Here is a 14,696-nt window from a genome sequence, read left to right as displayed (position 1 = left end):
CTTGGAACATAAAAGGTGCTCAATAAAAATTTGTAGGAGTGATCTTGAGTCAGCCTACCCACTTTTTGACAACTTGGGTTTGCTAATTTATTTAATTATTTATTTTAGTTTTTATTCCTTCCTTTTTTTTAAGTTTTTATTTTATTTATTTAATTATTTTTTATTTATATATGACAGCGGAATGTATTACAATTCATATTACACATACAGAGCACCATTTTTAATATCTCCGGTTGTACAAAGTATACTCACACCAATTCGTGCCTTGGTACATGTACTTTGGATAATAATGTCCATCACATTCGACCATCATTGCTAACCCCATGCCCCTCCCTTTCCCTCCCACCCCTCTGCTCTATCTAGAGTTCATCTTTTGTTATGTTAGGTTTCTCATTTAATAAATGAGACTCATCAGTGCTCTACACAATCCAAGGAAGTTTTCTAATAATGAAATACAGAAATGATCCCTGAATGCAGTTTTGCCCCATTCACTTTTAAAAGCTCTCATCCCTACAGCAGAGACAATATAAAAGTATTTAGCTCAGAAGCCTCGAGGGAAGAGGGTGTGGCTGAAGGTCTAAGCATGGCAACCAGGACATGAGCTTCTGTCACTATCACCTGTTGAGAATCCACGCTGGTGAACTCACAGAGGAGCTCCACCCAGGCTCTTCCCAGCTAGCCAAGGAAGCTTCTCTGCCCACAGCCTCTCTGCACCTGTGGCACTGGACGACTAGAGCACAGGAAAGGGTAGGGTACCTTTGCATACCTGGGAGGCAAGCCCTGGGGGCCAGCATCTCGGGGCACAGGTGGAGAGCTGCAGGGGCCAACCCTGTGGCTGCGCACAGTGTAGATGGGGTTCCGCAGGATGGAGCTCACAGCAGTGCTGGGGGTCATGCTCCGGGGAACAGTTCCTAGAAATGGGCTGGATGAGAACAATGGCCCCCAAAGCACCTGCCCAGATAGCCCTGGACTTGCCTACACCCTCTCCTGTACACCAGGGTGGTGGCCACAGTCTTTTGGGGAAAAAAACTCTATTATAGGGAAATAAGAGTTTTAACCACCAATTTGCTAACTGGCTTTGGCTATTGGACTTTCCCCACCTGTAAAAAGGGAGATCCCTCTTGCACCATTGCCCAGGCTGCCGTGGGGACAAGCAAGTTAGTTCCGACAAACTAAGATATGACATGGATGATCAACCAGTCTGGACAGGGCAGCAATTCCTGTTTCTCTGGGCCTCGGGGTTGAAGACCCATGACAGCCATGAAATATGTGCCTCCCCTCTCCCTGAAGACCACACAGGCACTGGACGACTAGAGCACAGGAAAGGGTAGGGTACCTTTGCATACCTGGGAGGCAAGCCCTGGGGACCAGCATCTCGGGGCACAGGTGGAGAGCTGCAGGGGCCAACCCTTTTCCCAGCCCCTGTCCAGCCCACTCACCCACGGATGGCCTGTTGGGGTAGAGCGGGGGGTTCCCATGCCGGCTGGAATGCCCTGGTGAGTAAGGGGACCACTCCTGCACCTCGGGGGAGAGATCTCCACTAGCTGGGATGCACTTCTGCTCCTGTAGAATCAAAGACAAGGAGTATTTTCTGGAGATAGTGGGTCTATGTGCAAGCCAACTTCTATCCCTCACGCACAAGCTCCTTCTACTCCAGCAGAGGAGGTGAGCAGTAGGGCAGAAGTCACCGCCCACTCACATTGCCTCACACAGCTTCCTTCACAAGACCTTCTGAAGACAACTGCAAAGGAACACTCTACCCTTTCCAAGAAACAGCCTCTGGGGGTGGAAGGTGAGCAGGTGGGCACGCACCCGGCTCCCAACTGCATGCCTCAGCATACACTGGTGCCTCAGAGGGTCTTGGCTCCCGGCAATCTCTCCCTTCTAGAAACAACTACAGCACACATGGTCAGACCACCCTGCTGCCTGTAAATAGTCTCACATGCCACTCATGTCTTCAAACCCTTCAAGTGCAAGTCTGTGTCACTTGACTTTGTGGTACAAGTTCAAAGGCTTCTTACTGAAAAAGCATATCAAACGCTATGTCTAAGGAAATGTCCTCTGTGCTTCCCTCCACCCCAGCCCACTCCCCCACGTGCACACAAGTTAACAGTGAAAAAGCCAGTCTAGCACAAGTGGGGACGCCAGTGCAGGGCCACTCTGCAGGATTCCCATGGCCAACTCCCCCCACCCAGGGCTGAGCTCTACCTCCAGGAATTGAGCAGGAATCACTACCGGAGCAAGCTTGGGCCGAAAACTAGGCGCAGACTTTGGGCGGCGGCGCTTCTGCCCCAGCTCATCTGCCTTCTGGGAAGTGAGGTCCTCGTCACAGGACTTCTTGGCTGGCAGGTAGGAGGAGTCCCCATCCCCTTCGGGGTAGTAGCTGGAGGCGATGCGGACCCTGGCCTTGCGAGGGGGTGATGCATGCATGGGTTCTCCGAGGTCAGTGTCGGGGGGCGGGGCACTTGGTGGGCTGGTAGATGGAGAGCTGCCCACCAGTGTGGCCTCTGACTCAGAACTGGTTTCCAGTCTGTGCTGGAACTTGATGGAGTCGCTTCTCCTGGGAGGCTTTGGGGGTGTCAGAGGCCCCATCCTCTTGGAGGGCTGGGGAGAGTGAATAGGCCCAGGGCCTGGGAGCAAATAGTCTATTTTGGGGGGCGTCTGGGGACGTTTAAAAGTGTTTGGGTCAAAGATAGACTTTCTTTGCTTTGGCTTCTTGTAAACGGAGAGCTTCTCCGGCCCTGCGGTGGAGCCGAGCACGGCCTTGGGCCAGGTCCCACCGCTGTTGGAGCCCTCAGCATCCACCTTGTCCAGAGGGGCTTCCACCACCCCACAGGGGCCCACCTCGGTCTCAAAGGGCAGCAGGGGCCGCCTGCTCCGCATGTCCACCAGCCCGTAGCCACGTTCCCCAGAGGCATCGGAGTGGAAGGAGCTCAGGCTGCGCTCGGAGGTGCTGGGACAGGTCTGGGGGGAGACTGAAAAGGGGCCCCCAGGGAACGGTTTGTGTAGAAAGGAGGTGCTGCCTCCGGGAGGCCCCGGCTCCTTCCTGTCTTCCAGCCCAGCACAGAAGAGCTCCGTCTGCGTGGAGCTGTGGTGCTGCATCAAGTTCCGCTTGTGATGAGCCTGGGCCTCCAGGCCATGGGTCCGAAGACTCAGCATCTTATCAGAGTCCTTGATGTTTTCAAAGATGTTCTGGCCGCTCCACGAGGAGCTCTGAGGGAACACCTAAGTAGGGTTGCAGAGGGGTGAAAAAAAGAGGCAGCAGGGCCTGGAGTTGCCGCTGATAATCGTCCCCACAGCAGAGCAGGCTGGGCCACCCCCCACCCAAAAGGGACCAATAGGCACATGCAGGCAAACGCACATGCATGCACATGGCCCCTGATGGTGAAGCCTCCTCGCAGCCTCCGCCACTTCAAATGCACAGAACTATAAAGTTCTGTGATCTTTATAGGATCCCCACAACTTTGAGCACTTTCTTTGATCAGTCTAAACACTAAAAATCTCTCACGGAAAATGCAGGTGATGGTATATTGATCATCACTAAAAGGACACGAGCTGTCAAGCCACGGAAAGACATGAAGGAACCTAATGCACATTACTAAGTGGAGAAGGCCATGGGGAAAGGCTGACTGCGGCATGACTCCAACCACATGACCTTCTGGGAAGGGCAAGAGTCTGCAGGCAGCGCAAGGATCAGTGGATGTCAGAGGCCTGAGAAAGGAGAGATGACCGGGCAGAGCACAGGAATTTACAGGGCCATGAAGCTACCCTACATGACACTGTCATGGTGCATATACATAAGGATATGCTTGTCAAAAGCCACAGGATATACAGCATCAGAGTGAACCCTCAGGCTGGGAGGGAGCTCAGCAGCAGAGCGTCTGTCTATCATGTACAATGACCAGGGCTCAATCTCCCATACCACACCAAAGTCGGGGAAAAAATGAATCCTCAGGTAAACTGTGCACTTAAGTTCACTAATGCATCAACACTGGCCCCTCAATGGGAACAAGAGTGCCAACTAACACAGATGCCAATAACAGGGACAGCCTGGGGTGGAGGGTAGGGAGGTGGTGGGGCTTGGTTCAGGGAAAACATGAGACTACATCAACCTCAAACAGCTGCCCCAAGAGTCTATTAACTTGATAATAACTGAGTAGTTTAGAAAACTACTCTTAATGAAATGGATGGGCCTATTTTTTTCTAACTTTCTTTGATTTATCTTTTCAGCTAAGTAGAAAAATTGACAGAAAAGTATAATGAATACCCACCAATTGGACTCCATAAGATTCTACCAAGCTGTCTTGAATGTCTGTTTATAGTGATATTGCAGATCACTGGAAAAGTTAAGCTGTAGCTTAAAAGTTTCACTAACAACTTTAGCTTGTACCTCCTCAAATAAACCCATTCCCCATATATAACTCCAATGTCGTCATCAGACCTAAGTAATAATTTTCTATTGTCATCCAATTATCCAGTCCAGATTCAGCTGTACCCACTGTCCCCAAAACGGTCTTTGCAGCTGTTTCTTGTTGTTGTTGCTTTTCAACCAGGATACAGCCAGGACCCAGCCAGGCCTTGTGCACACTCTGCATTTTGTACACTGGTGCCTTTTTTTCAAGGATCCCCACGACGCTGAGCAGTAGGCTGGAGTTGGAGCTGAGGCTCTGGCCACCGCCTCAGTGGTGAGAGCAGAGCTGGCTGCAGGGTCCTTACCTTCAGGAGGGAGAGGGTCAAGGAGTCCTGGCAACTGCGCAACAGAGATTCACATTCATTCAGGGACTTGTTGTCCAGTGCGATGCCATTGATCTAGGGCCAAACAGAGAGCTGTTCAGATCCACTGGCAGGGAAGCCTCAGCCCTCTTCTCAGGGCTGCCAGGACAGAGGCTCAGCCACATACCACCCATGGAGGACAGCAGGCCTGGTGTGCAAGGTACCAAAGTCAGGAGTGGATGAAGGAGTGAAAGCCCCTCCTCAGGGAGGCCCAGAGTCAGTCAGGGGCTTCTGAGCAAATGAAACCCAAGCCTTCACAGCATTCCAGAGGAAGGGGCCTTCCTCCTGGGACCAGAACACCAGAGACCCCAGGGAAACATCGGACCCTGGGATGCCCAGATCAGCAGCGTGGAACATCCCAGCTTCATCCTTCGTGTACGAAATAGCTGACAAACAAGCATGTTGAGACCACAGCCATGCCAGGTCATGTAAGCCAGAAAGCACCACAGGCAATGAGGCACTGCCACTGCTGAGAGGAGATCAACTGCCCGAGACCCGTCTCGAGTCTGTCCACATCCCTCAGATACACTCAGACCTTTCCTCAAAGTACACGTGTGACAGTAGATGGCTAAACTGTGGAACAATGTCATTGCTCAGCAATGACAAGGAACAAACTGTTGGCATATGCAACCCTCCCGATGGTCCTCACAGGCTTGATGCTGAGTGGAAAAAAGCCACCCCAAAGTCACCCACTAGAAGGTTCGATTTATATGACCTTCTCAAAGTGACAAAATTATCATGAAGAACAAATCAGGTGCCAGAAGAAAGGGATACTGGGCCAGAGGGGGGCCTGACTGTAAAGGGGTGACAGGAGGGAGGCCTCTGTGGTGGTGACCCCTGGTCCGCCCGCATCTGACTGTGGCAGTGGTTACACAAAACGATGTATCAGAAAACCACAAACCACCCACACCTGCTGCACCACAGTCAGCTTGCTGGCTTTGACAGAGGGGGAGCCGGGTGAGGGGCAGGTCAGACTTCCCTGTATTCTCTTGGTAACTTGTAACTATTTCCAAGTCCAAAAGTCTTGGAATGGTGAATGAACTATATATAACCCCTTCTGAGAAGGAGAGGTTGAGGCAGGAGGATTGCAAGTTCAAGGCCAGCATGTCCAAGTTATTTTGGAAATAAAAAATAAAAAAGGGTAGGGATATAGCTCAGTGGTTAAGTGTCCCTCCCTGGGTTCAATCTCCAGTACCACAGGAAGGAGGGGGGAAAAAAAAGCAAATATTATCTCTATGTGGTAGCAATACAAACGTTTGTTATTTCCTTCCTAGGCATTTTCTGTATTTCATAATTTTCTAGTGTTGACTGCAGTAGTATTTTGACACTGTTGGGGGGAATAATTACTTTTCGAATGTTAACATGGTGCAATGCCCAAGAACAAGGGACGTATGAAAACTCTGCTCGTGACTTCTTGCTCAAACCTCTCCTACGTAACCCAGCCATATGGGAGCAGCAGACAGCCTGGCTCCGTCCTTGAAACTCACCGCCACAATCCTGTCTCCCACGGCGAGGGACCCTTCTTTGGCAGCAGGGCTTCCAGGTACCACAGCAGCAGCATACACTCCACTCTCCAGACTGATGCCGCTGTCTGCAAGCCACAGGATGGTAGTGGGCAACCCTGTTCTGGCTGCCCCACCCCTTTTTTTTTTTTTTTTTGAGGTACCGGGGATTGAATCCAGAGGCACTCAATCACTGAGCCACATCCCCAGCCCTACTTTGTATTTTAATTTGAGACAGAGTCTCAAAGAGTTGCTGAGTGCCTATGGCTGGCTTTGAACTTATGATCCTCCTGCCTCAGCCTCCCAAGCTGCTGGGATTACAGGCATGTGCCACAGCACCTGGCCCCACCCCATCTTGGTTAATGAAACTTATAAAAGGGGAGGTCAGCAGACTGCACACTGTCCAGCCCAGTACCCCCACCTGGTCACACCCATAAGGGGGCTCAGTCACACCCAGTCTGGTGAATCAGACACTCGAGACCCAGACAACCCCCTGCCAGGAAAGCACACAGGCTGCATTTAAATGGCATCAACAACTCATACCTGAGATTGATGTGCTTCTGCAAACACGCAAGCCCTGCCAGCCAGAAAGGGCACCTGCCACCTCTGCAGGCTCCCTACCTTTCTGTCCACTGAGGTTTATGTGCAGGGGTGTGACCACCTTCCCACCCAGGGACTTCCTCCGCCGCACGACCATGTTGATGGCCCCCTCTCCATTGAGGAGGGCCTTGATGGCCTGCTTCTTGTCCTTGTTGATGAGGTCCACATCGTTGATTCTCAGCAGCCAGTCGTTGACCCTGAGGAGAGACACAGCCCGACTGGCAATCACAAGGATCCTGGGCCCTTTGGGTCACACCACCACTCCCATTCAGGGGTCAAATGCCAAAAAAAAAAAAGCAGTTGCCCTGCGTTCACATTCAGAAAGAGCTCCTCTCCCTGGAGCATACGGTGGTTAAGTTTACAGAGGCTGGAGCTAGACAACTTGAGCTCAAATCCTGGCTCTGCCACTTACTAGCTGGGGGACCTAGCTGTTCTGTGTGTCAAGTGTCCTCATCTATAAAATAGGACCAACAATTGCACTGACTTTACAGGACTGCAAAGATTAATCAACTCATTTATATAAAGTGCTTAAACCAGTACTTAGTAAATACAACTCATGGAATGAGAACGTGGCACAAGTCCTCGGCTTCAACACATCCCACCTGAGCCCTCTGCCAAAAGACAACCCTTGGTAACTAGAGAAAAACCAGATTCAGAGACAACTGAGAGACACAGTGTCTCCTTTTAAGCCAATCTTAGCAGTTGAGCCTGAGGCCTCAGAGAGACTCTGAATCCCCAGATGCTGGGATCCATTCATCCCAGCACTACCCGACTCTCCGAGTCCTCTTGCATTGGACCCAGACATCCTTAACTGTTACCTTAAGCGGCCATCAGCAATGCTTCCTTTGTCCACTTTCGTGACAAATATGCCACAGTCCCCTGGGAAACAAGGCTCATTCACACCTTCTGCCATGTCAAACCCAAGTGCCTTCAAGTCAACCTCCTCCTGTCGGGACAGCAGCAGCACACTTTACCAAGCAGTGAGCAGAAACATTTGGCTCCTAAGCCCCCAAGCCACCCTCACTCAGTCCCCAGAATGGAAGGCTGGGGGGAGCTGCGACCTGCCCGCTCTGGCCCCTGCAGACACACATCCCCGCCAGCACCTCCCCTGTGCTCCACTCCTCCCTCTGCTGTGCTATGCAGCACACTGTGAGGCACGGGACACCAACTGCTACAGCCCATCTCGAACCGCTGCAAGAAAGGATGGACTTCCACCCCAGGGGGAAAAGCTGGTCCTTAGGCTGGGGCTGGGGCTCAGTGGTAGAGCGCTTGCCTAGCATGTGTGAGGCACTGGGTTGGATCCTCAGCACCACATAAAAATAAATAAAGATATTGTGTCCATCTACAACTAAACAAAAATAAATTAAAAATTTTTAAAAAGCTGGTCCTCTGAAATGGTAGCAGTGAGACGGAGACACTGCCAGAGGGCCATCCCTGGTCTTCATGTCATGCTCGGGGAGAAAAGCCATCCAAGGCAGCTCACCGTCTCCCTTTCAAACTCGACGACTTCTGTTTCCCACTCCATGGAATCTGTATCGATGGCCGAGTCATGGGAGCTGTGGGCCATCAGCTGCCGGAATCGGGCCTCCTTTTCCAACTGGGATTCCATCTGCTCCCTGCGAACAGAGAGAACTATGGCGATGGCCCTTCGGAAAGCAAAAACATCCCCTGGCTTCACAACTCCGCGCCAAGGTTGCCATTCACGAAAGCCCTCCGGGGCTCCTTTCTGGTACTCTAGGCCAGCTTCCACCGTGCCTGGAGGGCCAGCCAAGGCTTCCTGGGTTATCAGAGGGCTTTCACGGGGGCTTTTGTAAAAAGACAGATTCTCCCCAGATTTATCGAGAGGCTTAAAACAGTTCAGGTCAAAATGCCATTGGGACTTTTTTTAAAAATACAGACAAAATTATTCCCAAAGGTACACGAAAAGGAATGAGAAGAGCTGACCATTTTGAAAATGGGACAATCAAGGGGGAGGAGTCACTCTACCTGGTTTTAAGACTTCCTGAAAACCAACTATGATGAAGACTACGTGATACCGCAGAGAGACGGACACGCAGATCAATGGAACAGAACAAGGGACCTGGAAATGGCGCCACACAAATACCAAGGTGCAGATGTAATCAACAAGAGGACAATCCCGGGGACTGGGGGTGTGGCTCAGTGGCAGAGCACTTGCCTAGCAGATGTGAGAAACTGGGTTTGATGATCTTCAGCACCACAAAAAAGTAAATTAAGGTTAAAAAAAAAAAGACAGTCCTGGGTCAATGATGCCGGACAGCAGGACACCATGGAAAACAAGGAACCTCAACTAAAGCCCTTCAAATTCAAATACATAACATGAAACTATAAAACCTTTATAAGGAAAACAAGAGAATATCTTTGAGTTCTAGGACTATGTGAAAGGTCTTAGACATAAATCATTATGAGGGTTTTTTTTAAATAAATAAATTAGTCCATCAGAAATTTAAACTTTAGCTCTTAAGAAGACCTAGCAAAGAGAATGGAAAAAAAAAAAAGACTCAGAAACCCGTCAACCCCCCAATGACTTACGTGTGATGCCCTTCTTTCTAAAATCTGGGCCCAGGCTACCTTTCCAATTTATCCATGATACCCACTGGGCTCCTGGCATCTGTGTGAACTGCTCTTGTGTCCTGCAGGCTCCCAGGTCTCTATGGATGCTCAGCTGGGTTCCCCCTGGCAAATTCTAGAAGGCTTCTCAGCCTCCAGTCCTCTTTCCAGGCCAGTGCAGCCAACGCTGTGCACCGAGAGTTCGGCACACTGTTCCATCTGTCTCCGCGACGGCACACCAGACAAGAGTCTGGTTCTAGACCGCGTTGTGGTTACTGGACTCCGCCAATTTCAATTTTTTAACTCTGAACTTGGTATTGTCAGTTCTCTGCTAATGGTCCCAAGTGTTTAGATGATGCTCTGGGAGGTATTGTGACCAAAGAGAAAGTGCCTGACATCCCAAATAGTCTTAGGAATGGCATCCACAGAACACAAGCAGAACAACCTGTTCCACCCCCACAGGCTTATCACAGACTGCAGCTGTCTTCTGTGCTGGTCTAAGAATTCTTACTGCTAACAGGGGGACGGAACTGACCTGGACCATTTCACAGAATGACAAAGTGAGGCAATGTGAAGGGACGGATGCAGGGCCTGCACACAGGGACAAGCCCAGTGTGCTCTGGGTTCAGTGCTCTGCAGGGAGCAGGGATGTCATGGTCACAGTACATGCCCACCCAAGCCTACTTGAGCTCCTTAAGCTCCCGGCTGACGTCGTTCTTCTGTTTCCGAGTGTCATCCAGGCTGCGCAGGGCCTCAGCCAGCTCACTCACTGCCCGGTCCCGTTCCCGCCGCAGGTTATCACACAGTGTCCTGGCAGGGAAGGCAGAGGGCAAGGTGACCTTGAGGGGCAGGGGGACGGAGGAAGGGCTTATGTCAGTAGCAAACAGCCCGGCAGGTCCCTTCCCAAACATCTGCAGGCACATGCCTCACCCCCAGAAGGAGTGCTTGGAAACCCCACAGTCACCAGGTTCCCAGTGACCTCTACTCCTTCTGCTCCACTCTCGGTGAGCCTGAGGTTAAGAACCACCGTCTGCACATGCTCACTTATTCTAACTCAGGCTTGGGGGAGGGGAGTGGCTCTCCTCTGCAGTGAAGCACCCCAGATGCCTGGAAGGCCCCCTCTTCAGCACTCACCTCACATCCCTTAGCCACCTGCACGCAGGGCTTTCTAGACGCACCCCCAACCCTACACCTAGGCTGGGAGCCCACTCAGCCAGAACCTGATCCTCACACATCTCGGCCACCCTGAGCTTTGTCCAAGTGCAACGTGTGAGCTCAGTGGGACTCTGCAAAAGGGGACCACAGCTTGTATCAGCCATCCAGGGAGGTGGGGACACATGACCCATCAGGGAGCAGAAGATGGCTGTGCTCTTTGCCATCTCCAGCACTGGATGTGTCCTGGGGGCTGGTCCTCACCTCTCCACAGAGTCAAACCTTCCCTGTCTTGATCAGAGCCCAGTTCAGAACTGTACGCTGGAGAAACCTGCAGCTCAGGTCAGAAAAGGAGCAGACAGGAGCCCCACTAGGCCTCAGTACTCCCTCCATGCCCCGGAGAGCACCTCGCCTTGCTCCTCTCCACTGGTGGGGCCTCTGACCAGCCCCCAGGGCCATAGGTCTCTACCCAAACAGACTCAGGGGATCTTCCAGAAACCCCTCAATGACCTCTCTTCCCAGTGCCATCCTCCTCATCACCTGAAAAGCCCCATTCAAGCTCCAAGTTCTAGCCTGAATGCCACACTTTCTCAGGAGAGCTCCTGTGCCCGAGGACAGCCCTGGCTGAGGCCCCAGACATAACATCCATGCATCCCCCGCTGCCCCCCATCCAAGCTGCTCAACATGTCATGAACATCATATGCACCTGGGAGCCTCTCTCAAGGTCTTTATGCTCAAGGGATCTACAATCCTGCATACAGTTGGCACCTAGTAAATATGCTGAAAGAATGCATTTCCCAATGTGCTACTGTCATGAGAAGCCCTCAAAGTGGCCATCCCTGTGCCACTTCTCAGGGGTCTCACCGGGACACGCACACACTCAGGATACCTGGGGTGAAGTTAAACAGGAAGGAGAGACACAGTGCAAAACTCCAAAGCCAAGAGGTGAGGTCTGAACGTCAGCCAGGGGTGAGAGGGAGGAGCCCAGGTCCCCGCCACCCTACCTGGACATACAGTGTCCAATTCTGACCCTCCCAACAGACCTTAGCGTGACCTGGGGAAACGTAAGCTCACGCCTGGCCCAAGGTACCCATACCGGATGCTGTCGCGCTCCGCCACAATCTTGTCCCGCTCCTGGAAGGCCCAGTCCCGGCGGCACTTGGCCACATCGGCCTCCTGCAGGGCTTCCTTCAGCTCCTGGCACAGAGCCTTGCACTGCTTTCGAAGGATCTCCACCTCCTTGTTGGCCCTCCCAGCATCCATTGTCACCGTGTCTTTGATCTGGGGGCAAGAGACAGGCAGGGGGTGGTGCTGGGGTGCTGCTGAGACTCCTGGAGTGGAAGCCCACCTCCTCCCAATGCAGAGGTGGGTCTGCTCCTCTAGAGAGCTGTGTGGAGGGAAGACTAAATCTAGCACACCCCCTCCTACATGGGACCCCCACACGGCACACTGACAGACATGGTCAGACCACAAGTGGCACTAGGCGAGGGTCAACCCAGACTCTCACAGTCTCACACCAGTCTGCACCTGAACCCCAGGCCGTACCCAGCTATGGCCTCATCAGCCTGGGTGGACTGTCTCCATGAGTGCTTTGCCCGAGCTCGTCCTGCCACTTCCGTGGTTTATATCTAACAGGCCACTGCAAAGCGCTGAAGAGCCGTCAAGATTTCAAAAGTGTGCCATGTGTGAATGTCACAATGAATTCCATTTTTATGTCTAACTATAATGTACCGATTAAATAATAAACTTAGAAAAAGGGAGCTTTGGGGACAAAATGTGATGATGTAAGGCAGTGAAGGGTTGGTCATAACTTTTCCTCCCACCTGCCCCCATGTCTGCAGTACTAGTGTCTATAATGCACACACTGAGTTTTAATTTTATTTTTATTTTTATTTTTTTTAAAGAGAGAGTGAGAGAGGAGAGAGAGAGAGAGAGAGAGAGAGAGAGAGAGAGAGAGAGAGAGAGAGAGAGAGAGAGAATTTTTTTAATATTTATTTTTTAGTTCTCGGCGGACACAACATCTTTGTTTGTATGTGGTGCTGAGGATCGAACCCAGGCTGCACGCATGCCAGGCAAGCGCGCTACCGCTTGAGCCACATCCCCAGCCCACACTGAATTTTTATAAAAAATGAAAATACTCCAGAATTTTTGCTTGTGAATAATGTGCATCTAAGTTTTTGGGTTTTTTGTCTTTTTGCAGTTCCCTGGATGGAACCCAGGGGCGTTCTACCACAACTACATCTCTACTTTTTCATTTTATTTTGAGACAGGGTCTAAGTTGCTAAGGTTAGTTCTCACCATGGAAACCGGTCATAAGCCTGGAATAGGCTCATAACTAACCTTCGTTGCTCAAGTACAGTCAGCAGGAACCAGGGGGAAATTTGGACAAAAAAGTGTTTTGTAACCCAAGAGTGACACGGTGGCATGCTTTGCTCCGAACTTCTGTTGCCCAAGATGGATGCTAATTATTTTAGTTTCGTTTTTTCCCCTATTTTTATGCTGCATCGAGCATAAAAATAACCTTGAAAAAATTAAAGACTATTTGTACTAATTCTATCAATAATTTGTTATAATAAATAATACATTTAATGATCACGTTTTTTAAAAATCTACATTGTGTTGAATGTTGGGTAATATACACATGCGTGGTTTTAAATATGAAACATGTTTATATTTGATTTTCTGAAAGGCTTTTCCATTTTGTGCTGGATGATAATCTCAACCTAGAGACAGAGGTGGAAACACAGAAAAGCCCACGCTGGGGAATGGAGCGGCTCCTGCCCTCTCCCCCCGACTCCTCTCCACGGGCTCCTTGGCACTGTTTTTCTCCAAAATGAATTCCCCCCAGTTTCCTTAAGAGTTTTAGAGTGGGGGTGGGGAGTAATGAGATCTCTTTAAAAGGACAGAGAAATGTGGAGGACGAGACTGGAGTAATCTTTGCCCGATTCCTTGATGGTGCTAATGACGAAGCCCAGGATCCTGGCCATGACCTGCCCCAGGTCCCGTCACAGTGGAGAGTGGACTTTCAGTCCACTCTGTGCCCCCCACATAGGACCTCAGTCCTCATACGCACTGCCTATGACTTCTGCCTGCCTGGCTTTGGTGCACTTGGAGAAGAGATGGCAGAGCCCACGCCAAGGTCCCAGAGAGAAGGTGGGATGCAGGTGTGGTGGCCTTCAACAGATGCTCCCAGGTGGGCAGCTGGCTTCTATTCTGGCAGCCCCTGCCGACAGAGCCCTCTGCCCAAGTGTCTGCAGCCTTGTCACGCTGCTCAGCCTCCACAGCCAACCTCAGCTCCTCAAACTGGACTTGTGGGTGGATATGCAACTGCATTAGGACGGCCACGGGAACAGAAAAGCCACTGTGAGCCAGAGTGGCTTTGCTGGCCTTCTATGTGACAATGTTCTATTAGTGGGGCTCAGGGGGGAATTAGAACCTGGGGGAACTTCTTCCTCCATCCTCCTAAAAGCAATGGCCTTCACTAGACCAGGCCAGCTGATGGCAGGGAGAGCAACCTTGTCATGACAGTAGCCCCAGAGGATATACCCACTCTGGGCACTGGACAGAACAGAGGCCTCTCAGGTCATGGACAACAAAGAGGGAGGCACAGAGAGAGGGGAACAGAGTGGAGAAAAGCACAAGTCCAGAAAGCACCACTCCCTGGCTGGGCAGAATCAAGACCTCCTGCAACCCAAGAGCTAGACCAGCTGGGCTCCTGAGGAGGGTGGGGTCTGACCCCAAGCCGGGATGGCCGGGGCCACAGACCTGGCCTCCCCTGGGTGGCAGGGAGCAGTACTATACATGGAACCACAGCAGCAGCGGGAGAGGGTGCTGGGGCTCTCAGCTCTGGAAGCCTCGGGTGGGGGAAGGGGTTCTGGTCACCTCCTGCCCACTGACTCGGAACAATGCCTGGAAAGGGTTCCTGTCTCAGCTGACAGGCAGGCTTGAGGCCCAGCCAACACTCCCTGTGCAGGGCAGGCTCTGGGCTGAAGGGCACACCTGGAGTGCCGGGGGAGGGGGGTTGGGTGCTCTACTTCCCCATGCTCCTAGATGTCCACGGTCTTCACAGGTCACCCCGATGATCTCAAAAACCCATCCATG

General features: G+C 51.5%; 1 protein-coding gene across 3 annotated transcripts in view; it reads right to left on the bottom strand.

Annotated features, from left to right (window-relative positions):
- Dlg5 (discs large MAGUK scaffold protein 5) overlaps positions 1-14,696 on the bottom strand; it is a 103,817-nt gene that overhangs the window by 21,427 nt on the left and 67,694 nt on the right. For 2 of the 3 annotated variants that reach the window (XM_021726690.3, XM_005325837.5), the window contains exons 8-17: positions 11,692-11,876; positions 10,128-10,253; positions 8,359-8,491; positions 7,694-7,821; positions 6,897-7,072; positions 6,261-6,364; positions 4,717-4,809; positions 2,209-3,225; positions 1,440-1,563; positions 767-911 (exon numbers count right to left, since the gene is read on the bottom strand). In XM_021726690.3, the coding sequence (XP_021582365.2) occupies positions 767-911; positions 1,440-1,563; positions 2,209-3,225; positions 4,717-4,809; positions 6,261-6,364; positions 6,897-7,072; positions 7,694-7,821; positions 8,359-8,491; positions 10,128-10,253; positions 11,692-11,876 (2,231 nt within the window). The remainder of the gene's footprint in view (positions 1-766; positions 912-1,439; positions 1,564-2,208; positions 3,226-4,716; positions 4,810-6,260; positions 6,365-6,896; positions 7,073-7,693; positions 7,822-8,358; positions 8,492-10,127; positions 10,254-11,691; positions 11,877-14,696) is intronic. The other variant, XM_021726691.3, reaches the window with a different exon arrangement.

The sequence above is a fragment of the Ictidomys tridecemlineatus genome, chromosome 1 (assembly GCF_052094955.1).
Source record: "Ictidomys tridecemlineatus isolate mIctTri1 chromosome 1, mIctTri1.hap1, whole genome shotgun sequence".
NCBI classification, from domain to species: domain Eukaryota; kingdom Metazoa; phylum Chordata; class Mammalia; order Rodentia; family Sciuridae; genus Ictidomys; species Ictidomys tridecemlineatus.
This window is presented reverse-complemented; position numbering and strand designations above follow the sequence as displayed.